The following is a 27862-nucleotide window of genomic DNA, read 5'->3' as shown; positions in this document are numbered from 1 at the left end:
GGACCACAGTCGACAAGTCAGCATCGGTTGCAAGGGGGCTTGAAAGGGGGCTGCGAACGCCCAGTGCCTGGACGGGGGGCAGGGGGCAGCGCACCGTGGCTTTTCCTTTAAATTTTTCGTTAAATCGTCAGCTCCGGACCCTAACGCTTCGACCCCTCCTTTCCCGGTCTCTGCTTGCAACTCCCCGCGCTGCCGGGGGCTCGCGGGCTCTTCCCCCTCCTCCACCTTCATCCCCGCCGCTTCACCCGACCCTCGGCCTCCAGCCCCGCCTCCCTCGCCGCGGGGTTTCACCCGCAGCCCCGTGAAATCTGCATAGTGACCGCCCCTCGAGGAGATCATTGGTGCAGCCCCTGCCCGTCGCGGCCGATGATTGGTGAGCCTCCCCGGGTTATTTGCATGCCGGCGGCGGCTGGGTACCCAGCTGTGCGGGCCGCCCGCGCGACGCAGAAGTTTGCTGAGCGCTTTCTCGCCGGCTGGTCCCGGACTCGCGCGGCGCCGCGAGCCGCCTCCTCCTTCTGCCACCGCCCTGTTCTCCCGGGATTCCTTCTCTGCGGAGGACAGACGCTCTGCTGGCGGGAGGCTGAGGAGGACCAGGGGGCTGCCGCGGAGGAGCGGCGGGGCCCATTCCAGTGACAGCTTCGAGTCGGACGCTGGACGCGCGGGGCCCCGGCCGCCGAGAATCTCGCCCACCTTCCCGCGGCCTCCGGGCGGGCGATGCGGCCGCCGAGCGGAAGGAGGGCGCCCCGGAGAGCCTAGAGCCTGTTCCTGCCCACTTGGGGAAGGGAGCATGGAGTTGTGAGCGCCCCTCGCTCGGCGAGGCCACCGCCGGCAGGATCCCCATGGCCGGGACGTACAGCTCCACTCTCAAGACTCTGGAGGACTTGACCTTGGACTCCGGGTATGGGGCCGGGGACTCGTGCCGCTCACTCAGCCTCTCGTCCTCCAAGTCCAACTCGCAGGCGCTCAACTCTTCGGCGCAGCAGCACCGCGGGGCGGCCTGGTGGTGCTACTCCGGCTCCATGAACAGCCGCCACAACAGCTGGGACACGGTGAACACGGTGCTGCCCGAGGACCCCGAAGTGGCCGACCTTTTCTCGCGCTGCCCGCGCCTCCCCGAGCTGGAGGAGTTCCCCTGGACCGAGGGAGACGTGGCCCGGGTGCTTCGCAAAGGCGCGGGCGGCCGGCGGCTGCCCCTATTCTCCGCCGAGGCGGTGCGGCGCCTGGCGGGGCTGCTCCGCAGGGCGCTCATCCGCGTGGCCCGCGAGGCGCAGCGCCTGAGCGTGTTGCACGCCAAGTGCACCCGCTTCGAAGTGCAGAGCGCCGTGCGCCTGGTGCACAGCTGGGCGCTGGCCGAGAGCTGCGCGGTGGCCGCGGTCAAGGCGCTGTCTCTGTACAGCATGAGCGCCGGCGACGGGCTGCGCCGGGGCAAGTCGGCGCGCTGTGGCCTCACCTTCTCGGTGGGCCGTTTCTTCCGTTGGATGGTGGACACCCGCATCTCCGTGCGCATCCACGAGTACGCGGCCATTTCGCTCACCGCCTGCATGGAGAACCTTGTGGAGGAGATCCGGGCCAGGGTGCTGGCCAGCCAGAGCCCCGATGGCGGAGGGGCCGGGGCTGGGGAGGTGTCCCCCGAGGCCCTGGAGATGGTCATCAACAACGACGCTGAGCTCTGGGGCGTCCTGCAGCCCTATGAACATCTCATCTGTGGCAAGAACGCCAATGGTAAGTGTGCGGGCCTCAGGCCTTGGACAGATGGGAGAGAATTCCCGCCCTGGGCTACCCACGGGGTGAATTTCCTAGGGCGAAGCTGGTGAGTGTGCCAGGACCTGGGAGAAAACATTTGTTTTGAGGATGGAATTCGTTAGATGGTTCTTGCAGGTGGCTGGCTTTTGGAGGTTGATGTACTACATCCTGTTATTCCGTGGCATCATCACTATGTGGATGCTGTTTAGTGATTGAGGCTCTTGATCAAGCCATTCCTGAACCTGTTTTCCCACGAAGCTGATTGCCCTGCTGCTCTTTACCTTTGCTTGACTGGATCTCTAGTGGTCTTTCCCCAGCAGCAGAGCAGATGGAATGTGGCTCTGACCCTAGTCTCTCCAGCCCAATAGCAGCAGCCAGAGGCTCCAAACTCTTAAGACCTGAGCCTCGTATAAGTGGAATGGAAGGAAGGAAGCAGGAAGCCCAGGATCAGGTGCAGCTGCCTTGAGCTTTGCAGGCTTCAAGGATGCACTTCAGGCCTCCTCCTAGAAGCAGGAAAGTAGTGGTGGGTTCTTAACTATTTGTGCTCAGTGTTATAGTAAATGCACAACCTTATGGGCTTTCCCAAAAGAAATGATGACCCAGTAAACGTGGTGATGGGGGACGGGCAACTGCATGATGGGGAGTTTGAGAAAGGAACCACACTGGGTAGTTGCACTTCTCTGAAGGATGACAAGGCTTCAGTGCAAAGGGTGGAAGGGAAGCACTTGACCTTCACCCTGGTAAGGCGAGGGTGTGACATACATTTAACAGCAAACTGCCTACCAGACTCCAATTTCAGAAGTCAGCAAACCATAAATTTAGAATGGTACTATGGCTAGACATCCTTGCAATCTGATTGGAAGGCCATTTTGGGGACAGCCTTCGGTGGCAAACAAGTAGTCCGTGGAAGAGGCCAGGCGGGTGATGGTTGAACATCAAAATAGCTAAAATTTAAAGTGAGCACTTAACAGTATGTCAGTCCCTATTCTTAGCACTTCATACATTAATTCAAGAAATCCTAGCAATTCTATTAAGTAGGTACTCTCTAGTATGATCCTCATTATACTGATAGGGAAACGAAGGCTCACAATTGTTAAGCAATTTACCCAAGATTACACAGACATTAAGTGACAAAGCTAAAATCTGAGGCTGGGCAGGTTCCAGAGTTGAAGCTTTTGGCCATCAGAGGAGAGGAAACAGCTTCATTCTTACCAGTCCAGTTTCCAAGGATGGCAGCTGACGTCTAAGCCTCATTTTGAAGATAGTTTTTGTGTAGCGGCATGACTTTGCTTAGCCCTTCCTTGGTTTGGGTTTTAATTCTGGCACCACCAAAGATGATGCCTGGAATGGAAGAGCACTTGCCTTTTAATTTTCCTCCTCTGAGGTCAGAGTAGAGGTCAGCCCAGAATCTGTGTTGATGATGTCACAGCTGATAATTGTGCTTTGCCTTCTGAGTTTGTGGTATCAACACCGGGAACATGAGATCCAAGAGAGGAAGTGGAGGGCAGGGGAATTTCCACCCACCATCATAGCCCAGGGGAGAATCCTGTACTTTTAGGCTGCGGGGGAGGCCCAGACTGAGCTCAAAGAAGGAAAGCTCCCTAGGAGAAAAGACGGAGGCCCTGAGCCTGTAGACCAGACTAGGAAAAAATGGAAAAAGAGGTGCCAAACAGAACTAAAAATGCCCTTCGTGCTCAGCTGGTACGCAGCAGGTAGAGGAACTTCTCAGTTTTTCCAACTGCAAATTGAAGCTAGGAAGAACAGCTGCCTCTCCAGGGTCCCCTGAAAAGGCAGAGTAGCCAGGAATTGCTAGAACATAGCTGTCTTCCACTAAAGGGCTTACCCCAAAATGCCATTTCTTATCTAGGATCATCACTCCTTGGGATTTCCTTACAGGCTGAGTTTTTGACCCCATCATTGAGCCTCCTCCCTTACTCCAAACAATCCTTCTCAAGCAGTGCTACTCAAGACAGCAGGATGCCACGTGACAGCAGGGCTCCCTGGACATCCCAAGCAAGCGTCTCCTTCTGTGCCTTCCCTGGTCTCCTGGGAAGTCTCTTGCAGGCAAGGCGACCCTCCGCTTCCACTTAGGAGCACGGATGCTCATTTTTTATACATGAGATCCTGCCGGTGGCCTCCGTAAACAGTAACTAGGTTGATTTATGAAGTCTGTTTAGACAAAGTGAAAGGAATGTTTAGTAGAGGAGCGGTGAATTACTTATGCCTGAAAGCTGACTTCAGAGGGAAGCAGAAATTGCTCAGGGAAGGAATGGGAGATCCAAACCTGTGTCACGCGGAAGCTACCGTTTGCGCAGGTGAAGACCAAGGGAGCAGTGGCTACACTTGGGAGGAGGGTGCCAGTTCGTGTTCTTGTCCTGCTGGTCTTCCCTTTCAATTATAGCTTTATTGTTGTTGTGCCTGCTAATTATACAGCATGGGCACATGCATTTGACTCAGCTATATGGGGCTCTTAAACTTTTAATGTCTTGCAACGAGGAATTTAAGGGCCCTAATCCATCTACTCTGGCCATTACTCAGAGTGCTGGGCGAATATGGTTTTGCTCAGCCCAGGATGGATGATAAAAGTTCTGTAGCGTTTATACAACATGATCTCAGCTTCGCAGAGCAGCAGGAGTTCTCTATCACTTGCTCATTCGGTATTGATGTCCGTGTTCCCGGTGTCATTAAGGCACATAGTATCTCCGTGGCTTCCTTATGGGACATAGTATTTATAAGCATGGAGCTGGCAGAAAATAGAAACCTCTCCGGTTCGCTGCCCGCACCCCACCCCACCCCACCCCCTGCCGGCGCCTGCTCTTTCCTATCCCTGCGTGTAAGTCTGATACTGAGACTCAATCCTGGGTTTCTTCTGGGCTGTTTGTCTTACGAAGCTTTCATGAGTGCTCAAAGCATTTGAGAAAATCCTCTTCAGTTCCAAGCCTGTATATGAAATGAGGTTTTTGCTGAGAATGTCCTTGCTCCAAAGCAGTAACCAGGAAGTCCCCAAGAGTAGCCCCTTCACGGAGGTAAGGAAGGCGATCTCTGTCACCTCTGCTCTTTATAAGAGTGACCCGGGGCACATTTCTTAAGCATTATCATCTGTAAAATGAGGGGTCATAGCTGCACCTGCCTTATGAGGTTGGTATGAGGATTGGGTGAGATCATAGATTTAAAGATCTTAGCACACAGTAAATGCTTAGTAAAGGCTAGCAGTTCATTCAACAAGTATTTACTGAGCACTGACCCTGTGCCCACTGCTGGGCATTAGAAGTGCTGTGGATTAAGGGGAGAAGGAGGGGAGGGTCCACCTCTCATGAAGCTTATAAACCAGTGACAAACAGGGATTTTACCCTTAGTAGTAAATGTTATTTTAAAAAAAAAAAAGGCAAGGTAATGGGATAATGTGACTAGAGCTAATCTAAATGACAGCCAAGGAGGGCCTCTTTGGCATGTCACTGGTAATAGGAAGTGTATCAGTACCACTGCTATTGAAGAATCTCTAGGCAAAATCTAGTGACTCGGGACTTGTCTGAATTATTTGGTTATTTATCATCAGAAGCAAGGCCCAACCATGTCATTTACAGCCAAGAAGTACAAGGGCTGTGTCTACAGCGGGTGTGCCGTTCTCCTGGAGGACTCTGTTAGCAAGAAGATGATAAGGAGATTTCCCTGAAGATCGTCAACGAAGGGGGCAAGAGTTAATTGAGGCGCTAGTTGGTATTTAATCAGTTTTCACACCTGGGTAGTCTGAGGGAGGAGGGCAGCTTCTCTTGGACAGTTTTATTGAAGCCAAGGGAGCTGGTAAAACTGGAACAAAGCAAGCTTTGGAAATGAAAACTTATTTTTTTCCCCCTTGACTGCCGGAGAAATGCAACCCAGCCTCGAGTAGTTAGAGGAACAAGGTGGAGTTGTTCTGCTTTTTCCAGAAGGCTTTACCTGACTCCTCCACCCCCGACTGAGCCGCCTCTCCTCCGTGTTTCTGCAGCCCCCAGAGCATATGCTCATATCATTTCCTGCTTGGGTCTGTCTCACCGACCCCACTGTGAGCTCGTTGTCTCCCCGGGACCCCACAGGGCGTCTGGTGCATAGTAGGAGCTCTGTACAAACTCGTTGGGCAAATAAATGATTCTGCCGCCAGATGTTTAATTTCGGAAAGTTGCTTGAAATCCTTGGACACCGTGGAAGAGTCTTCCCCCTTTTAATATCGTGGCAGAGAATTTCAAGTTCTTGATGAACAGAGGCAGCGTTTGGGGGGTTCCCAAGCATCAGGAACCTCATTCAACCTTTGATACCCTGATTTCTCACAGGGTTCCGGAGGCCAGCTGTGCTGAGTAGATGTAAATGGAGGGGTTTCATTTGTATTACAAAGGTAAATAGGGGAGCTCTTCAGGGTGCAGTACCCAAAGTGGGGGTGTCACAGCAGAAGTCTAATAGGCAGCAGGAGGACTGAGTTGCGAGATGGAGGTAGCCAGTTCCCCTAAGAACAGGACCCCCACCCCTCCCTCACCCCCAGAGCTGCCCCAGAGGGTGAGCTCACTTGATGACTCTTGCTCAGATCACTTGATGACCCCCTGCCTCCCGTCTGAGAAGGAAGTAAGGCTGGCACTGCTGAGACACTCCCGGGATGGATGAGCGACACCTAAGTTCCAAGGCAAGCCGGAGACATGGGGTTGGTGCCAATCCTTGGGCTGGTGCTTATCTGTCCCACTGTCTGTACTTGGCCTTTGCCTGACAGGATGGGGGTGGACGCTTGGCCCCATCTCCACACTTCCATGCTCTGTGCAGCACCTGAAACATTTTTCATCCATGACCTTACTGGATCCCCATAAAAATCCATGGAACAGGATAGCCCTTTCCCAAAATTCACAGTGAGGTTATAGATGTGGCAGGACTGGGCCCCGGATTGCCCAAGCCTTAGGCCCGTGCTTTTCCTGGGAATAAAGGTGTGAGGAAATATATGCGACCCTCCCCACCGAACTCTTAGTGACAGCAGTATTTATGACAGATTTTATCGGTCGGCGGCCTGCTGGGTCCGGGCGCCCTAAATGGGTTTGGCCAGTGAGTCTTCCTAACCAATGGTGAAAACCAGGCTTCAAGATCTGGGCACAGATGGGCCCCCAGAGGGGTCTGCCTTACTCTGCGTCAGTGTTTCTGGCTGTCCCAGAGCGAATGCCACAGGTGCCATGGGCCTTAAGGACCCCCGGTTGCTGCCCCTCAGGGGCAGGGAGGGCCTGGCAAGGGTCAGCTGCTTGGTGAGCAGTCAGCCCAGTGCAATGGAAAAGCTGTGGCCTCCGCTGCCAGACTCGTACGGAGGGTGAGTCAGTTCAGGACAGGAAGAAACCCAGTAGGAAAGGCACCCCAAGGGAGCCTGCGTTTCAGCCACTGGTCTCTGGGAGCTCAGTTCATGGGATCTGGAGTTGGCAGAAGAGCCTTTATGATTTCCTGAAGCAGCCTTCACGGGGCAAAATATCAGTGCTGGGAGCCTGGGGAGAGAAGCAGCCTGCATAGCAGGCCCCGGAATGCTTTGGCTCTGAAGTCTGAGTTGGGGCCCATGCCTCCAGCCGGTGGCTCCACATCTCCGTTGATCTATGGGAAAACGAGGGGCTGGTTCTTCTGTGTGGGGCCCTGCCCTTGGTGCCAAGTGGGGGCTCCCGGGGTGGCCTAGCGGCTGGGGTCAGTGTGAAGAGCAGAGCACAGGGTCGGCCTCCCTGGGGGTCCTTCCTGGCACCTTACCTGAGAGGCTGTGAGACTCTGGGCAGGTTCACTTCTATGCCCTAGTTTTCTTCTAACAGGATTTCTCGAAGCTTGTCCCTGCTGACCTGTGGGACTGGATGGTTTTTGTTGTGGAGGAAGTCCTGTGGATTGTGGGGCACTTTGTGGTATCCGGGCCTCTACCCACTAGGATGCCCGCAGCATTCCCTCCCCTCCCTGCTGCCAGCGTGACCATCAAAAGCATCCCCAGACATTGCCAGATGTCCCCTGGGGGGCAAAATCGCTGGGGATTGAGAAACAGTACCCACCTCACAGGATGACTCTGAGGATTTAATAAAAGCCCCTGTAAGGAACTCTGTACTCTGGTGCATAAAATATTAATTCTAATTATTGCTGTGTTTTTGCAGACTCATGTTGAATGTACTAGTCTTATTTGCTTTTGCTGTAGTGGGAATCTCTAGTGCAGGGGGAGATCGTGACCCAAATTCCAGGGTGACAAGGAGTAGCCACAAGGATTTCCTTGGTGACTAATAGGTAGAGGGAAGTTAGGGAATCTGGAAAAAGCACCCTCGCACCCTGCTCCGTTATGATTGTCCCCAAGATGAAGCTGGCTGGCACAGGGCAGTGAGATCAGACCCCCTTCCCCACCCTGAGCTCCTGCCTGGCCCACTGCACTGAGGACTGTGGCAGTGCACACGCCAGGCTCCCGGCCCCAGGGAGCAATTCCACTATGGATATTGGCCCCCGCTTGTTGCAGTTGCCAAGTCCTGAGCCACGGGACAGCAGGTGTTTTGTGTTTTGCTGGCCTGTCATGTAAACATACTTTGTGGTCGTCTTGCTTGTTTTTTTTTTTTTTTAAAAAAAAAGGCCTAAATGGTTTTGCAGCTCTGGCAGCATGTTCGGAGCCCCATGCCGAACTGGGAGGAGAAGGCGAGGGAGCACAGCCCAAGTAAGCGGAGATGTGCATGCCGGCCTCATTACTCGGCTTCTTCCTGAGAGCAGGCTATGGACGGGCAATGGAGACAAGTTGGAGGAGGGCAAGAATTGATCTTGACTATCGGGGAGCGTGGGGTCTGGTAGGGAAAGCAAAGCATATGCCCAGATCCTTGCAAGGAAGTCCAGCGTGGCTGACTTTGGTTGGCAAGGATGGTGCTGATTGCTTTCCATCAGCTGTTCCCTTTCTGCTCCCGAGCCCTTCTAAGAGGTGGATGTCATATCTGCCCTATAGATGGGGACCTGGAAGCTTTTGGTGACAAGAGAGCTCAAAGCAGGGAAGAGGAGGCCTGGCTGGGAGGGAGGGCTGCTTTGTGAGGATGTGGTATGGGAACTAGTGGGACTGGGGCAGGCAGGTCTGGAGCAGGGAAGGGGAGGCAGTGTGAAGAGCACACAGGCTTCCAGACGGAGGGAACGTGGTACGCAGAGACCTGGAAGCTGAAGTGTGTGTGTTGGAGAACAGCAGGCAACCCCGCTTGGCCAGAAGCTTCAGATGCTGGATGGGGAGAACAAGGCAGATAACACAGCAAAAAGGGACAGCTTTCCCACATCTTTTATCCAGATGTTAAGAAGCCTGCCAGAGTGCAGGAAGAGAGCTTTCCAATACTCATTTTTATAATTCAGAAATCGAGTGTGTCTGCTCCCCCAGCGCATCTTAACCACAGCCCCAGACCTCCCGTTACCCCTTTTGTTGATTGGAAGGTTGGCCTCAGCAAAGCACACACCCTTCTCTGCGCTTCCCATCCCCTGCCCCCGCCACTGTCCGTTGTCCTAGCAGTACAAGGAACGAGGGAAGACTGAGCAAGCCGGCCTGGGCTGAGAGGGCATGAAGAACCAGGCTTCCATTCACCTTGCTTCTCCCATTCAACTTGACTTCAGACTCAGCCTTTTGTCCCAGGGCCCTAAACAGGGCAGTTCGGGCCAAAGCAATGCCAGTACCAAATGAAGGTCAGGGCTGACAGTCCTGTTAAATGAGGCCATTGGACTGACTCTTGCCAAGGCAGGGTTTTCAAATCCTGGAGATTGGAGAGGGACATAAAGCAGGATAAGATACTTTCTTCGGTCAGGAGTATGATTTGATAGGTTCAATTTCCGGTTTAGCGTTGATCATTCTGGAAAGTAGTGGGTCAGTTCTCAGGTTTAGTCACCTTCCAATGTTGGTGAAGGCATTTCCAGAGCATTGATAATAAAGATTTCAGTCTTATTAAATGCTTGATCTGGTGGAACCACGTTATCACTCCACGCCATCTGGACTGGACTCCCTAGGGCCTGGTGGAATTCCACTGACAATAATAAAATGTGATAGGTCATCAATGACCTAGCTAATAACTCTGCTGTTAGTGCTTTTCCTGACCCCAGTGAAGGAATTCTCCTGTAAGAAAAAGAGCTTTTGAATGAAATATATATGTATATACATATACACAGTCGTTTATAGTTAATGATTTGGGGTCCATTTTTTTCCAGCAGTGAGTTGAGGAGAAAGGGTGAGTTCAGGTCCATAATGGGAAAATTAAACAGGGAAACTGAACTTGGAAGTACCAGATAGACAAGATTTGGGTGGGGAGAGATTAAATTGGAACGCAGAGAGGGCAAAACAAGCCTTTCAGTGCATGAAAATCATCCCTGAAACCAAGGCCAAGCATTTGTTAAAAATTTAAAAAAAATTTTTTTTTAGTCTGTATCTTTTAAAATATGAAAGTCAGCATTTTCTGTGAGGAGAACTGTTAATAAACACAAGCTAAAGCTCGCACACCAAGCAGCCCTCTGTGCACAAGCATCTAGGACTGTCCAGTCCAGCGAGCTGAGGGTTTGGATCTAGAAAGCTCTGTGTTGGAGCGTGGCCCCTCTGTGACCTGGAGTGAATCACTCTGTCTTCTTGGCTCTCCGTTGCTTTATCTGTGGTGTGAAGAGGTCGGGCTAGATTCTCCAAGGGCCCTTCTGTCTCTGATAATGTTTCTAGACCCCACAAGGACGCTGTGAAATCTTTTTCCTAAGGTCAAGCCCTGTGCTTAGCATCCTGGGGAAAGAAACAGCCCGGGATGGAGCTGGACGTGCTCTCTAAAGCCCTGTCTGGGTGGTAGGATGAGACAACAGCCTTTTCCATATTGGGATGAACTGCAATTATGTATTAGAAATCTTACTAACCCCACCCCCCGCCCCATCGAAGGGATAAGTTCTGTCTCCTCCTGGCCAACCTAGCACTTTGGTGCGCAACAGCTGCACCCAGACCCTGGCGGGCCGGCACTGTGGTGGGACTGGCTCCCTCGAGGTGACTTCATGCAGTCGGTGTTGGAGGCCCGCCTACCCAGACTTGGGTATTTATAGCAGGGGAGCAGCTAGGGGGGGAAAAAAATTAAATACGCTACACCCGTGTTTCTCCTATGTGGGACAGAGACAGGCATTGTGAGGAATTTAGAAAGCAGGGCTGTATAATCCAGCAAGATATTTTTAAATGCTGTTTGTTGCAGTTGGCAGAGCCGGTTTTTCAAAGAGGAGGGAAAGAGTAAGGGGGATGATGACAGGCTGCCAGCAACCCCAGGCACTGGAACGTGGAACTCAGCAGTCCAAGGTGCCTGGGTTCTGAACCCCGGTTTACCCCGCAACCACAAAGTTTGAGCGGCTCTGTGAATGGGGCAGCTTACCATCCTTCTTCCCTGCCAGCCCATCCCCCGGACGAATCCCCAGGCTGAAGTTGAACAAAATGTTCTGAAGGAGGCAGAACAGACAGCCTCAAAAGTTGCTCCTGTGCATGAGCACACACTTTGCGGGCAAGTTGCTTGCAGCTGTCCTTCTGGATATAACCCTCCTGGGTCGAGCCAGGCAGGCCAGAATGATGCTCGGACCCAGCTCAGTAGCAGGGGAGCACACTGCGTGGTGGAGCTGGCCCTGGACAGCCATCCCAGGGAGCTCCACCTGGCTTGTGGGTGCTCGTCAAGTATTCTAGGAGAGACCTGTGTGCCTTCTACCATGTTGGTCTTTAGGAGACAGACTGTGGGTCACAGGGGCTGGGGTTGGGAACCTGGGAGAGGCCAAGAGTTGAGTTTGGGACGCATCTACTTGTTCATCCAACAAATATTTGCTGAGGGCTTACTGTGAGCCGGGCACCGGACAGAGGCCCGGGGGGTAAGGAGGAAGAGGGAGGCATGCTGTAAGAATCACGGTGAGGCCAGCCAAGCTGGAGCAGAAGGATCCGGGCAGGGGAAACAGCAGGTGGCTGGTGGGCTCCGGGAAACGAGTGTGGCTGGCCTGGGGTGAAGGTAGGGGAGTAGGGAGATTTGGTTGGAGAGCCAGTGGAGGGGTGGTGAGCCAGGTTGTGCCTTGTAGGCCATTGGGGAGGCTCTTCGACTGTTAATCAGAGTCTGCTGGGAGCCACTGGAGGGACTTAATGCACGGAAAGGACACAATCTGATTTGTACTTTAATGAAGTCAGCCCCTCTGCTAGGTTGGAAGGAGAGCGTAGCATCGAGGATGGGCTAGAGACAGCATGACCGCTGGGACGCTTTTGCAGTAATCCAAGCGAGGCGGGATGGTGGCTTGGGTTGGGAGTCAGCAGGGAGGTTGTGAGTTCGTGGGTGTATTTTGCAGTTACAGCCTTGGGCTATGTCAACAGTCTGGGAGAGGAATCAGTATGACAGTAAGATGTGTAGTCTGAGCCCCTGAAAGGAGGGAGTAGCCATTGCTTAGAATGGAACAGCTGTGTGCGGAAGAAGCCGGATTGAGCCGCAGGTCAGCCTGCGGGTTTGGTTGCTTGTCCCACACTCCTGCATAGAGATGCCAAGCAGGAGGTCGGCCTCCAGATCTCCTTGCACGCTCTTAATCATATGATGTGTGGAAACATTGCTTGCCCTTTGTCTGACCTGCTAGTGGGCATCATCCAGGAGGGTCAGATAGGGCCTCCAGCAGGAGAGATTTATTTTGTCTTCTAATTCCATGGTTGAGGGCCTTCGGAGCCCCTCAAGTTTGCTCTCTAGCTTCTTCAAGGGCAGCCAGCAGCTTTAATGAAGATTGTAGACCCTATCATTTCCTGTCATTAACTAAAGATCTGTTTAATTCGGACCAGGTGTTCAGTGGATCCATCTGACCCTGGGCCTGTACCCCTTGGTCTTTCGAAAGTGAGGCTCCATTTCAGGCGCTTTGGGTTCATGGAGGTCAAATCTGAGTCTGGAATTTAGCCCCAGATAGAACCTTCTTGGGTGCTTTGAGAAGGCAGAGGGGGCTCCGGAGAAGTCACAGAGAAAGGCTCTGTGGGAGGGTCCGAGTGCCTATTGGATGGGCTGGTCTCCTGCATGACGGCGCAGGGTGGCCGAGAAGTGGAACATGAGAGAGTTGCCACTGCCTGACTGCCAGTTAGTTATCTGGTCACTGAGCCTCAGTTTTCTTCTCCTGTTTAATGGGTATTTATCATGGTTCTTATCTCATAGGGTTGTTTCCGTGGGTCTTGACCCTGGGTTCACATTAGAATCACCTGGAGAGCTTTAAATCCACATGCATGAGTGTACACATACACACACACACACACACAGACATGCACACCTGTGTATGTGTGTGTGTCTTAAGGCCCCACCTCCAGGAATTCTGATGTCTGATGTAAATGACCTGGAGTGGGGCCCAGACCATGTGGGAAGTGTTCCTGGGAAGTCTGGTGCTCTGTGAGCACTCAGACATTAGCGATTATTGGTGGTAAAAGAATCATTGTTCTGGAGTCCTCATTTCTGCCCCACCCCGGATGGTGACTTTCCTTCACTCTGCTGCTATGCTGCTTTGGCTCACTCATCTGGAAGGATCACCAGAGAACACCCAAGAGAAGCTTGAATTGTTAGGGTTGCATGGAAGGGGCCGAGTGATATAACAGAGTTATTTATCCCTTTAGTAAATGAGGTGGGTACTATTTTATTCCATCTTTGGGTGGAGGAAACGGAGTCCCAGTTTAAGTCACTTTCCCAAGGTCGTGCCGCTAAGAAGTAGAGACTGTAGTCGAACCCAGGCAGCCTTCTCCCAGCTTCTCTACTCTGTAGCCATGCTGTGTTCCCTTCCCAGCCAGAGAAGCCAGTGGACTGAACTCTCAACTCAGGCCCCCAGCACATCCCTGCCTCATAGGAGCTTCTCCAAAGTACCAGTGCCCAGGCCAGGCCCCTCACCTCTATTCTCTCATGTCATTCTTAAAATCACCCCGAGTGGTATGTCTTCTTCTTACCCCCCTTGCACAGGGAAGACAGTGAGGTTCAGAGAAGTCTAAGTGGCATAGCTGGTAAATGACCCAGCAGGATTCAAACCCAGGTCCATCTGGCTCCAGAGTCCCCGGGTGGGGAGGGAGCATATACAGTGATTCCCCGAGCGGATCAAGGAACAGGTGTTGGTCCAGGAGGGTGAGAGGAACTGAAGCAAGGCCAGAGCATCCCTCGCTGCTTCTGAACAACAGAGTCCTGTAAGTGCCTTAAAATAGGGACCTTGCTTGGCCGGGTGGCCGAGCCGACAGGACCGAGAGCTGTGGTTGGAGGTGTTTGGTTCTCTGCATGTTTAAAGAGATCTCCTGCCAAGCTCATTGCTTCTCATCTGTTGCTGTGAATGAAATAACCTCGGAGAGACTGTATGTGTGGGTTGCTTAAAATAGTTCAAGAGGAAGAATGTTTGGAAGCTTCTAGCTCCCTGAATCTATTTCCTCTTGATTTATGACACCTTTGAGAGTGCCGGGCCTCCTCTTGTTTATTCTTCTGGCTTTTCTTTTCTACCATATTTTAGCCTTTATGTCACTGTAAACCATAGAAATTTGTCCCCAGAAAAAGTGACAACCTTTCCTAAGTAATTTAACGGTAGGGGGCTGCACATTTGATTTTTTCTTTTAAAAGAAGAAAAAATGAGGCGAGGCTGTTTGTTTTGGAAACGGTCATGTCTCTCTTCCAGCTGCAAAAGTTCCCAGATCATAGTGATGGTGTTTGCTCTGGGGTGAGAAGAATTTATTTTATTTTATTCATTTGCACTAAGACCTGCCCTAGAAGCGTGAGTTTTCTTACAGCTTTCACTGTGTGGTGCCCTGGAGGCCTGGGCTGTGGGGGAGAGAAGTTCTGTTCTATTTGAGGCCACTAACTGGGTGAGAATATTTAAATGGAAATTTAGTAAAAATTCAATGAGATTTTTTTAAAAATCACTTCCTCAGTCACACAAGGCACATTTCCAGTGCCCACTCATCGCAAGAGGCTGGTGGCCACCATATTGGACAAGGCAGATGAGAGGCCTCTCCATCATCGGAGACAGTTCTAGGGGACGTGTGGCCATTAGAGTGGGTCATTGGTCGGTCACTTGGGGTCAGCTTTCTGGGTTTTCACAAGCCTCAAAATTTTAACTATTCTCTAGTCTCTCCAAAGTTCTCTGTTTGCAGAAACAAGAAGATTCATGGAAGTGGAGATGAAGGCCATTGATTCTTGTGGCTCTAACCTCTGGACCCTTGACACGAGGTCAGGTTTTATGGTTTCCAAGCTGCGTGGCCTAGGGCAAGTCACTTAGCCTCTCTGAACTGGTTTCCTTGTCAGTGAAAGTGTGGTTTTCAGATACCTTGGGCTTTTGTAAGGATTAAACAAATGAAGAAATAGGAACGAAACACTTAGAATGCCTGACACAACACACGGCGTGCTACAAAGTTTTGTACATTTTCTCCCTGCAGCAACATTGTATGCTTCAGAAGTAGATACTGTTTTCCTTCCGGGGTGGTGAGACAGGAGACAGGCTCCCCAGGTGCCACAGCTGTCATCTCTGCTGTGACTCCCAGCTGCTGAGTTGGAGGACTTGAACTTGAGTTCCAGAGTTCTCCAAGCTTCTTCTCCCTTCCTGGATCGTAGATGGGCCCTTTGTCAGAAGTTGGAGGCTGCTTGTTTGAATTAAAGACCCTTCTGAACACACGTTCTTTCAGGAACTCCTATTCCTTCCACCACTGGAGGTGAGCTCTTTTCAGAGGCGTTTTGCCTAAAGTGGGCCCGTTGGTATCCACCTGGAGAGCTGCTGCTGCCAGAGCCCGTGGCTCCTTAGAACTTGACATTTACCTAAGAGGTTAAGATTTTTAGCACTTTGCAGGACCTGGGGTCCTTTTGCATCTTTGCTAAGAGGCCTGAGCCCGAGAACCCTTAGTGGGCTCTGGGAGGAAGGTGGCTTTGAAAGGAGTGTCCTTTGAGAAGAGTAGGACCAAGAGAGGCCTCTCTGATGGGTAGAGGCCTCTGAGAGGATATGTGCTCACTCTGGGGGCCTGGGTTCAAATACCGATTCCATTACTCACTTGCCCAGATCATATAGCTCATTATGGAAACTCTCTGTGCCTCAATTTTACCATCTGTAGAATGGGGACAATCCTAGAACCTACCAGGGCTTTTCTGAGGACTAAATGGGATGACACCAAACCAAGCCCCCAGCCCAGTGCCTGGCACCTAGCAGCCACCAGCACATGCTCCCGGCCATCCTCACGGTCACTGCCTCCGGGCAATGGAATTTGGTGTGCTTTCACTTCCCATGGGGCTCACCTTTTCTGCTTGAGGATGTATTATCTGTCTGGTCGGAAGAAGTGACCCAGAGGGTGTCAGCTCTCCCAGTGAATGGCTAGGTCAAGTTCATATATCTTGAGCCTCCATGTGGTCTTTTCTCTTGCTCCTCTCTCTCTCCTTTCTGGAGGACAGCGGGGGTAAAAAGTGCGACTCTGTGCAATGGTCATGTCAGGTCCTCACAGGGTAACCAGCGGCCTGCCTCCCTCCTGCTGGGCTGGGTGACCAGCACTGCCACATCCAACAGTGGACTCAGAGCTGGATTTGTTCTGGAAGATGAATTTGTGGTGGGAAATGCCCATATCGTCATGCAGTTGCCACTCGTTTGCCCACATCCAGAATGTGCTAAATCTGCCACTTGTAACAAAATCCAAATAACTTGGAACCGTATGCAGGGAATCGAATAACTGTCACCACAGTTGTTACGAGAGATGGATTTCAGTGAGGGGAATCCAAGTGCCGCCAAAGGGGGTGGTTGCCCTACCTTCCTCCCACAGATGGTTCTACCGAGGGAGGCACCCTTTCAAGCAGACGCTTCTGAGAGAAGAAGGGAAGGACATGGGGCCAGGATATTGCATAGCGTGATGTCATTTGTTTAACTTGGGCCCCGTGTGGGCCGTCCCAGGCTGACCAAACCCTTGTCCTTTCTGCGGCTTCCCTGGCATTGACCCATCACTCACAGTTAATCGGTAACTAGGACCCTTCTTGGCAAATAGTTGCTTTGCTAGTTATCTGTGCCAGGGTCTTCTCTGTTATTCCAGGGGGCCCCTGGAATGCCGGGGGGGGGGTTGTCTGTCCAGATACCTGTAGCGTGAGCCCAAACGTCTCCTGTGCCCTAAAATGGAGGCAGTTCTTGCATCAGTCACTTCCGGCCTGGCTGGGGGCTGGAAACATCTTGGGGCACTTTCAGAAGTATTCCAGGCCCCACCTTGGGCATAGTAAGTAAAAACCTAGAACAGTGGGGCCAGAACACTGTTTCCTAAAGGCCCCTCAGGTAATTCAGATTTGTGAGTCCATCCTCACCTGGATCTAGGCACCTTTCAGAGTATGCATTGGGCAAAAGCCCGTTCAAGAGAGAGCAGGCCCGCGTGGCCGGTGCGTCAGCGTCTCCCCTGCGCAGCGGGGTGAACACTGTGGTGTGGCTGAGCGGGAGGGGGCGGGGCGGGGCGTTGCCGACATTTACTGGGTGCTCTGTCGTTCCATCCTCTCTACCGTGCTCTGAGGTGATGAGAAGCCAGGTTGATGTTCATCGAGTGCCTGCTCGGAGATGGGGCAGGATTCCAAGCGGTTTGCACGGGTTACATCATGGAACCCCAAGCCCACCTATAAAGTAGAGGCACATTCATCTTCCCTTTCCAGATGAGGAAGCTGAGGCCGAGAGACAATTATAGTGACTTGGCCAAGTGTCTCACACACACACACACAGCAGGCGTCAAGGGTGGGATTTGACGTCAGAATGACCAGACTTCAAAGCCTACGGCTTCCCTCGCTGGAAGCTGACTAGGATTTTAATCCCAATCCTTAGGCTCTTGAGAGTGGGTCAAATAAGAATTCTGTATTCTAAATAGAGTGCGAGATTTTCCGGAAGGGTTTGCCATGCCGTCTTTCCTCGTAGCATTGCCACTGGCCCTCCAGCCCCGATTTTCGGAGCCTGGTTCTTTCCGTCTACCGATCCAGTCCCTGACTGAGACCGGCCACCAGTAAACTTATGCCAGTCGCCGCTGAGCCTGTCTGTGTTTCCATCTGATTTTTCTCTTCTTCCTCCTCCCCTTTCCTCTTTCCCTGCCCAGCCCCTGCTTGCAGCTCTTCCGGGACCCAGGCGTAGAGCCGGCACCTTCCTCAATAAATCAATCAATTGGGATCTGGGAGTGGAACAGTCACTGCCCAGGGTGCAAACTCCACACAGGTCTCCCAGCCACTGTCCCTCTTCGTCGCTGCCACTTAGATAGATGGTTGTCCCTCTCTGCAGCCTGAGAGGCAGGCAGCCCTGTGACTGAGGGTGCTGCCTGGGTTGGAAGCCTGGATCCGCCGCTTCCTTGATGAATCCCTTCCTTGATGAATTTGTATCTCCGAGCCTTAGTTTGCCTGTGAAATGGGGATAATACTACCTACCCCTTATGGTAGTTGCAGGGTAAGGCAGTTGTAAGGCAATTACACTTCATAAGACATTTAAGATAGTATCTGGCATGTAAATGTCTGGAAATTAACCATTACGATGATCATGAGGGCAACAGTGACTATTGGGGGTGCAGGTGAGGGCCGTTGGGGACCCTTCCCACAGTCTGAAGAGGGTACCCACTCCTATGTGAGCACATCCTGAGTGTTTCGGTGGAAAAGATCAAAGGTTTTAGAGACCAATCTGGGTTTAATCCCAGCTAAGGTGATTCTTTTTTTTTTTTTTAAATGTGAGGTTGGGAAAACCCCAGAGCCTATTGGATTTGTTTTGTTTTCTAATCTATCAAATGAGGACAAGAGCAGCACCTGCCTCATGGTGGCGTAAAGGTGAAAGGCAAAAACGTGAGCAAATCACGGGCTTAGCTGGTAACAAATGAATTGGGAAGAAAAATAGGGGTCGAATGAACAGTAGCAGTGTAGTAGATGAAAGTAAAACCCAACCTCAAACGATGACATACGGCACGATACAGCATTCGTCAAGTTAAAAACAAAGTTTTTAAGTGAAACAGTTTCGGAGGGGCACGTCTGGGCACAAGAAACCTGCATAAACGCTCTCCTGAGCGTGGCTGGTGAACCCGGCTGGCGTGTATGTCTGGTGCGGGGAGGGAGGACCCGGTGGCTTCCTTGTGGAGGGTTGTCAAGGCTCTGGCTTTGTTTTGGAGGTGAGTTCCCATTATCACAACAAAATAAACATGGTTCTGCACCAGGGATTACCACACGTCCGATCTGTGCATCCGCAGTTAAGAACATAGTGGGTTCTCAGTAGGTGGTAACTGTCGTTATACCATGGACCATCCGGACCATTCCCTAGGCCACCACGATTACCCTCTGAGGTGGCCTGTCGTCTGCACAAAATGCCCAGGAACCACCTCCACCCCAGCGGCCTCTGCGTGGGGAATGTGGAGCAGTAGGGTCATCTCCGTTGCCTCGCTCTTTAGGTTTGCCGCGGGTCTTGGGCATCGGCTCCCATGTGGGTCTAACACAGTCGAACAAAGACGGGGCTGTTTTTTGTCCGAGCTGTGCCAGATATGAGGGCTTTCATTTGAGTCACTTTAGGAGTGTTTGTGTTCTCCAGGAGATTTTCTTTCCAAGGGAAGGCAATGTTTGGGTTGGAGCCGATGGTGTTTGTCTTGGTATGATCTTAGACCTCTCTCTGCTTTCATTGCCACCATCCAGCATCACAACTCTTGCCTATGGCTTTTCTCTACCCGTGGTTCCTTCCCTTGACAGAGGGGATGCATGGAGGGTGCTGGAGACACCCTAGTCCTGTGCCTCTGGGTCTGTGGCATCTGGGTCTCAATGACCCTCACATCTTGCCACTCTCTGAATTTGATGAAGGAGAGGAGAGTATAGGTTTTGGAATTAAGGACACCAAGGTTCAATTTCGAGACCTTCACCATGTCATTGGGAGGCATGGGCATTATTTATTTTTCCTTATTTTAAATTGAGGGGCACAAAGTACAGATTCCTAAATTCCATGAAGCTTGATGAAATTTTACCCAGCTGTGTAATCGACCCAAGGGAAGCTCAAGATCTAAAATACACCCACCCCAGGAAGTACCCTCATGGTCCTTCCCTGTAGGTACCCGCTCCCCAGGCCATCTACCCCCAAGTAGCCATTATCCTGACTTTTGTCCCTATCCATTCATGTTGCCTGTTGCAGAACTTCTAGGGGTGGGAACATTATCAAACCTTTCTGAACCCCCCCTTTTTTTTTGCAAGTGAAATTGTAGTACTTGTGTTGTAGGGTTAAGAGAATCAAATGAGATACCATGTATATCTCATCTTTGTAAAACAGTTAACACTTGGGGCGCCTGGGTGGCTCAGTGGGTTAAAGTCTCTGCCTTCGTCTCGGGTCATGATCTCAGGGTCCTGGGATCGAGCCCTGCATGGGGCTCTCTGCTCTGCAAGGAGCCTTCCTCCTTCTCCCTCTCTGCCTGCCTCTCTGCCTACTTGTGATCGCTGTCAAATGAATGGGTAAAATCTTAAAAAAAATAAAAATGAAAAAACATAGTTTTAAAAACAAACAAACAAACAAACAAAAAACAGTTAACACCTCATCAGGTAAAGCTGTTTATTGTTGACTGTTGACTTGGTGGACTTCCGAGTCCTCACCTGTGTCTTCCCCTCCGTGCTAGCTGCAAGGCCTGTTTCCTGTGCCCTGCACGCCCTTCCCTGCCCTGTGGCCCCTTGAACACCCTTCTGAGACAGTTCCATCTGTGGTTTTCAGGGTTTCTTACTGAAAGCAGTTCTTCTTAATAAGGCAAAGGAAATGGATAGGAAAGCCGAGTTCTGCTGTTTTGCTTCTCTCTCTCTCTTTTTCCCAAAGAGGGTCTGTTTGTTCTATTAGCAAAATCAACAGAGGCATTGCTGGACTGGCTCCCCTGGGTGGGGGCTCCTTGGGTGCTGCTCTGGCTGACATGCCAGGGGTTGTGGTCACTGAGGGTTCAGAAGCTGTGGGAGGAGCCATCTTTCAGTTCCTCAAAAACAAAAAGCCAAGTGATCTTCTGGGTTTGCCTAAAATTCTAGGGTTCTCATTCAATTCCTGAGGTCAAGAGGAGACACTAATTAATACTCTGAGTTTGGGCAGGGGGGTGCATTCTGTTTTCAGGATGTGTGATTCCATGTGACCTTAACCCCAGTGATTTTTATCCTGTCCTTACCCAAGGAGAGGTCTTCACGGGGGAAGAGGTAGAACCATGTGCCTGGCAGGCGGCCTGAGCGAACAAAGGGCAAAGTGGGGGCCATGAAGGCAGAGTCCGTGAATTTGTGGTGAGGCCCCGGGCGAGGTCTCCCACAAGACACTGTGCACACATTTACAGAACGTCAGGTCTTGGGTCAAAATACAGGTGAAACGTTCTGGGCCCCACACTTCAGGGAGAAGCTTCTAGTTGGGAAGCAGGAATTAAACAGGCATTTGTACCACGATCTGCTAGATGCTGTGCTTGGAAGACCCCGGCTGCCGATCCGGATTGGGGGTACAGAGTCATCGCATCCCTGGAGCCGGTGTTGTTTGCATGGGATTGGAAATTTAAACAGAGGTTAACCCTTGGATGTCTGAAACATGCGGCCCCCATCAGCGTATCCTTGGGACTCTCACGAAACACATTTCCAAGGATAATATCCGTCCACCCCATAAAGGAGATTTTGGGTTTACTGAACTGCTTGATGCCTTTGCTGGTGGCAAGACCATTGATAATTGTTCCCCCCCAGCAACCTTGTAGCCTCTGTGCCCTGGGCAGTGGATGGAATGTTGAATACATAGGCCCTCTGATTCTGCAGGAGAGTTTCCTTTCCCTCCAAGGTGGCTGAGACGGGCTGGGTAGGGAGATCCATTTATAAACCAAAGACTTTATTAGTAAGAGTTTATGAGCAAGAGACTAGCCCTGCCACAGAACCCGAAGAGGGATATGTTTGTTGTGGAAGAAGATACCCGTTTGGCATCCCTCACGTGGCCAGTCATCGCGTGTGGGGCCGGGATGCCAGATTTCTGCAGTTACCATGGGACCCAGACTTAGACAGGAAATCATGGTAGGATGGGAAGGAGTCCAAAACACACACGGCTGGTATACAGGCTGCAGTTAGGAAAGAGAGTAGGAGAACAATCTATCTATTTTCCTGCATGAGGAGTGTAAAATCAAATGGGGTTGTTTTTCCACGACTCCTTACATTTTATGGACCTGATTTTCAAGCTTTAAGTTTTTCCATATTAAGCAATCCTTGGGTTATTTGAAGTGACCCTTTTTTGTATGTTTGTGGAGAGCACTCCTGAGGCGGGTTATGTGTTTTTAAAAGCTCCCAAACTTAAAAAGAACCAGTGTCCCTTGCAGCCTGGGGTGGGCGGGGGGCGCTTTTTTTCTCCAGAGCTGGAAGGAATCTCTTTTTGGTTCTGTCACCGTGGTCTCTTTCCTGCGCGCCACCCCCATGAAACCCCACACTCCCCCATTTTCTTGGACTTGCCAGTGGAAGGTAGGAGGGGTCCTGCTGTAGGCAGACTCCTCAAGGCTGGGTTTCCTGGAAATCTCTGCCGCCAGGTTCAGCAGCTGACATCTCTCATTCATAAAGAAGCACCTTTTCATCCCCCCTGTGCAGTTGTTAAAAGAAATAGGAAAAAATCAGGAAGGGAATCTAGCCTTCTGCAGATGTAGCTCTGGAAAAGTCCAGACCAGGCCAGACTGTTCACAGCTTGGGAACAGTTCCAGGCCTCCAGAGGAACATTTCCCAGGTCGCTACTGAGAGAGCTCTGCATGGACTGCCCTGATCTCTTTCTTGGGGGCCGCACTGAACCGTCAATGAAATGACAGTTACAACACGGGGCTCACAGCTCTGTGCCCCGTTGGCTGCTGTCTGTCTCTCTGCTGGGTGAGGTATGATCTATTGAAGTGACTTCCCTGGGTTGATTGCCCCCACCGCCTACCCCCCCCCACCCCGTGACATTCTAACTTAACCGTCAGCGTGAGAGTGAGGGGAAGGCGATACTAATATGGGGACAGCGCCCTAGGGTTTTTACAACGTCGTTTTGCGTTCTGCCTCATTCAGTCACCATGATAGCTAACATTCATTGAGCCTTTGCTGTAGACCAGCTACATTGCTGAACACTTTACAAACTTCACCAGGTCTAATCCTTAAAACAACTCTATGTGGTAACATTCCATTTCTATTTTACAGACATGGAAACCAGCCCAGAGAGATTAAGCCTGTGACCTAAGATCCCATAGCTAGTTGAGGACGGACCAGGGATTGGAACCCAAATCTGCCCACCTCAAAGCCCGTGTTGTTCAATGCCACGGGGCAGGACCCCTCATTCCCTGTGCTCCGGTGGATGGCTTCATTCTCTTATCAGGAGGAACCAAGGGTGTGTTTGAGGTGCCAAGGCCAATGAGGGACCCGCCTGGGGCCAGATCTCGGGTCTCCTGAGAGACCTGTACTTCGTCATTACCTGAGACCTGTTAACTTGAGCAGCATTATCTAAGTGAGGTCACCAGCACTTTTTTCTTTTTTTTAAGATTTTATTCATTCATTTGTTTATTTGAGAGAGAGAGAGAGAGAGTGAGCGGTAGGGACAGGGAGAGAGAATCCGAAGTGGACTCCACACTGAGTGCATAGCCTCATGTGGGGCTCCATCCCACAACTCCAAGAGCGTGAGCGGAACTATAACCAAGAGTCAGACGTTTAACCAACTGAGCCCCCCGGCATCCCAGGTCACCTGCATTTCTAAGCCAGCAGCCACTTGCTCGGAAGTGGCCAGCCCTGTACCCATTCTTCAGGATGGCCAGATGGGAGGGATTCTGGGAATCCATGCTCATTCTACTTCTTGAAGCTGGGAAGCTTTCACGTTACCACTTAAAGGTATGCTTCTGTTTTAAACTCCTGGGTCAGGATTCTGTAGGTCGCAGGCATGTTTCAAACTAATTAAGAAGGACGTACACTGGCTTATTTAAAAGTCCTGAAGGAAGGTTGGCTTCAGGGATGCTTTGAATCGGGTTCAGTAGGGTCTTTGAGGCCCTGTTCGCTCTTACTTGCTCCCTCCTCTTGATTCTGCTCCTGGCTCGGCTCTATTGTCCATCAGCTTTTTCCTCATGATTATGAACTGCCTGCAGCAGCCTCAGCTTAAAGCCTAATAGCAAAGGGGACAAGTCCCCTGGCCTGGCAGCTCAAACGAAAATCCTGGGTCTGAGTCTCAGTGGCCTGGCTGAGGTCGTAGGCCCACCGTCGAACCAGTCACACTGCGGTCCATCGCCCACATGCTGTTCCCAGGCTGGAAGGGCGGGCCGGGAGCCCTGCTGGTCACAGAACCGTAAGGGGGCTCTGTGTAGCAGAGAGCAGAACGGGTGCTGTGGAGACCAGGCTCTGGGGGAGGGGGAGGGGGAGAGGTAGGCCGGGCGATCTGGGAGGAAAAGTCGATGGAAAAGCCAGTTTTATGGAGAAACACATCTGCCACATTAGGCTGGGCAAGGATAACTTTGATTTGAAGAGAGCTTCAGCAGGCCATTCATGTGGACATGAAGCTTACGATGTCTTTCCGTTGCAGCTATTAGAGCAATTATTCTTTATTATATTCTCTGACCTCAGCGTACATTTGTTCTCATGTCACCTTTCCTCTCTGGAAGAAAAGCACTTTGGAGTGCGTCTTCAAGAGTCAGATTATAGGTTTGAGGGAAAGAGCCATTGGGTCCCAAATAGCTGGTGACCAGGCTGATTTCTGTCCCAGTGGCACCTAAATGATGCCGGATGGACTGAAAGGGCACCTGTCTTTCCCTCCGGTCGGTCTCCGGCTCAGGGCCACCTGCAAGGCTTAGTGAGACCGTTTGGTCTAAGCTGTGTGTTGTCAAGTGTCCCAGATAAGTCCATCTTGCTGATCTCTGCTTATAATCAGCTGCAGGTGCCAGTGGAAGGTGTGATCATCTTGAGGCCGCAGGTTTTCGGAATCCTGGATGGTTTGGTGGCGAATTTGCTTTCCATTTGTGAACTAAACCAGACAAGGAGGGGTGTTATTAAATGTTCCTTTTGAAGTGCCTGTAGCTAACTAGATCCAGATAGTGTGAACGTGTGGCCAGCAAGGGCTCCTTGAATGCCTGCCCTGGGCCGGCATCTTGTAGGCGTCATGGAGGCCATAAAAGGAGTGGTTTTTCTGCTGGAGGAAGGAATGATCCCGGGATGGTACCAAAAGGAACTCTTCATTCCACAGTGACTCCGTGTGGGCCCCCGAGCAAAGCACTTGGCATATGTTGTTTCATTTAATCCTCCCAACAGGCAGAGGAAGGTGGAGACTCTGTCTTGGGCTTGAAGAAGAGGCAGTGGAGGCTCAGAGAGGTTAGGGACCCCGCCTCAAGTCATACAGCGAGTGAGCCTCAAAGCCAGGCTCACGGTGGGCTCTCCCCAGCTGCACAGCCCGAGTCCCTCACCCCAGTGCCGTGGACGGACCCTGTCACTTCAGGATTTCTCACCGTCCAAAAAATGAGTTCTCCCCTGATAACAGATTTCATCACTTGTGAAACCACAGGCCTGTGAAGAAAGAAGATTGCCCGACTGCTAAGGCCAATGCCTTTCCAGAAGGAGGATACTGGGTGGGCCTCCTGCCAGCCTCCCTAACCCACGTGATGCCTCCATCTGTCTGACTTCTGACTCTGAGCTGCCGGTCCAGCCTGTCTGCAACCTGGACAGCGGGACCAGTTTGAGCACAAACCAAGTCTGGCTTCAGGAACTGGGTGGGACCAGAGATTGTCCAGAGCTATGGAGGGCACCGCAGTCTCTGTATTTTCACACATTGTGTGGATGACACACGTTGGGGGGGCACAGACAGTGTGGGGGCTGGAGGTGCTCCACTGCGAGGAGCCGGGTCTGGGAGGCCAGACGGCAGACAGAGCACGTCCCAACCATACACTCGCACACCACCGGGGGCTTGTTTAAACCAGATCCTGCCAAGGTCGTAGAAGAAAACATAATCCAGAACCCTTTCTTCTGGGCAGGATCATTTGCTTCTTAAAGACTTCTCCCCCCCACCCCGCCACCCCCCTTATATTGTTTCTCTTGGTAAAAATGTGAGAATAGAAGTGAGGGAGTTTTTGCCCCAAATCCTTGACAACATGGACCTTGAGCACCAAGAACATAGCAGGATGCTCTCAAGTTGAAAATGGACCCCAAAGAACGAGGGTGTAATCCTGGACTGGGGATGGTTTTTCCAACAAGGTCACTAATGCATTGGGGTGGTTCTTCCTCAGAAGCTCATTGAGATCAGAAGGGAACTGGGAGGGAGTACAGAGAACTAGATGAGCCTGAGGCCTGGGTGGGGAAAGCCAGGTCATGTCCCTGGGCTCTGGGGCAGCTGAGGTGGGAGAGAGGGTGGGAGAAGAGGGTCTTTCTGAATGGTTTCCCCCTCATCCTGCTAGAAACTTCCATCTTTTCTGATGCTTTATGTGAAAGCCAGTGTTATAATGACCCTCTTTGTCCTGAAGAATTATCTTCGCTCTGAAGTCTCCTTGATCTGATGTTAATGATGGGCACTCCAGTTTTCTTTTGATACATGTTTACATAGTATATTTCTCTACATTTCATTTTAACTGGTTCATATCCTATGCCAAGTGAGTTTCTGGTAAACAGCATAGAGTTGGATTCTGTTTTTTCTCTCTTCTCACCATCTCTGTCTCCACTGGCATGCTTAGTGTGTTTCTAGGTAATATAGTTGTTGGTATATTTGGATCTAGGTTCTACCATCTTATTTTTTGTTTGTCCCCGCTGTTTTTGTTTCTCTTTCCTTTTTCCTACCATTAGCTTATTTGAACAATTTTTAGTATTGTATTTTATCTATTATATATATATATATTTTTTTTACCATCGCTTTGTGTAGTTTTGTTTTAAAAAGTGGTTGCTCTAAGGTATAAGAAAATACCTTTCACATCAACTGAGAAATCATATCTTGATACTTAAGTGCAACGTAGACCTCTCACCATAATATAGGTCTCTTTACCCTCCGTGTAAAATCTAGCTTTAGGGGAAGTCATTGTAACTTATCAATCAGGGAGTGTAGAGAAGGGAGGAATGAGTGGAAAGAATGAAATCTGGTTTATCTCATTTATTCATTCACTCAGTAAACTTTATCGAACATTTAACTAATTAGCTAACAATAGCTAACTTGGTCTACTTACTCTGTGTCGTACACTGTTCAAGTTCTTTACCGGCATTAGGTTATTATTCCAACAACCGTATACTGTAGGTACTGTAATTATCTGCATCTTATAAATGAGGAAACTAGGGCACAGAGTGTTTAACTTGCCCAAGGTCACCTAGTCAGTAAACAGCAGACTTTTGACCCATTGATTTTTCTCCCTCTATCAGAGAGTCTCGATGGAGGAAGAACATACTGGAAGGTATGCAGACTCTTAGTCTGTCCTAGGGATCTTGCCTTCTCCACCATGTTGAGATCACCCCCTGCTAGAGCTTGCAGGTGGTCCATGAAGAGACTCCTTTTCCTCCTCCTAGAAACCCTGATGGGAGACCTTCTCTGTAGCAGGGGTTATGCACATAATTTCAAAGCTCTGAAAATGGACCTTGAATCAGAGGTCAGAACTGGAAGGGACTTCTCTTCAGGTGTGAAATCGGAGGTGGGAGGAGTGAAGCCACCTGCCATGGAGATGGCAGGGCTGGATGTAGGTCTCCTGACTCCTGCTTTTGGTCTTTGTGCTTCCATGTGCCTTCTTGGCAGAAAGGTGTGGGAAGCGGCAGAGTAGCAGAGCTGGAAACTGATCTGTAAGTGACAGGGACAACCAGCAGGCCCCACAGGGGAGCCCTTCCTTGCATGCCAGGCCTCAGAAGGCTTTGGCAGCTGGGCTGTGCTATTTAATAACCTCCTGGAGGCTGATCCAGTGGTCTGGCAGTATCACTCGCCAAGGTCAAGTTTGTTTGGAGCCTTCGGTTTCGTATTTCCTGAAGAGGCAGAATGAACCCCAGAAAGACCTGTTGGAAGGAGAACTCTATCACACTGACACCTGCTTTTTAATAGCAAGATCTAGTATGGGAATAGCAAGTAGACCCCACCTTGTGGGCCAGACCAAATCGAATGACTTCAACAGCCTACAGCGTGATGTTGAATCCGTACTCCATGGAAGGGGTTTGGCGATCTCTTAGGGATGCCTATCCTGGGCCCAGGAATGGGCTGGAAGCCTGTGTGTCAGGTGTGTGTCGCCTTTAGTGTGCAGAGACTAAGTAAGTCTTGGATC

General features: G+C 51.1%; 1 protein-coding gene across 2 annotated transcripts in view; it reads left to right on the top strand.

Moving 5' to 3' along the window:
• The first annotated feature begins 464 nt into the window (after positions 1-464).
• Positions 465-27862, top strand: part of ABTB2 (ankyrin repeat and BTB domain containing 2) — a 170987-nt gene continuing 143589 nt past the window's right edge. For both annotated transcript variants that reach the window (XM_044259055.1, XM_044259056.1), the window contains exon 1: positions 465-1722. In XM_044259055.1, coding sequence (XP_044114990.1) covers positions 840-1722 — 883 coding nt within the window. In that variant the 5' untranslated portion in view covers positions 465-839. The remainder of the gene's footprint in view (positions 1723-27862) is intronic.

The sequence above is a fragment of the Neovison vison genome, chromosome 7 (genome assembly GCF_020171115.1).
Source record: "Neovison vison isolate M4711 chromosome 7, ASM_NN_V1, whole genome shotgun sequence".
Taxonomy (NCBI): Eukaryota; Metazoa; Chordata; class Mammalia; order Carnivora; family Mustelidae; genus Neogale; species Neogale vison.
Note: the sequence above shows the minus strand (reverse complement) of the source record. Positions and strands in the feature narration are given on the sequence as shown.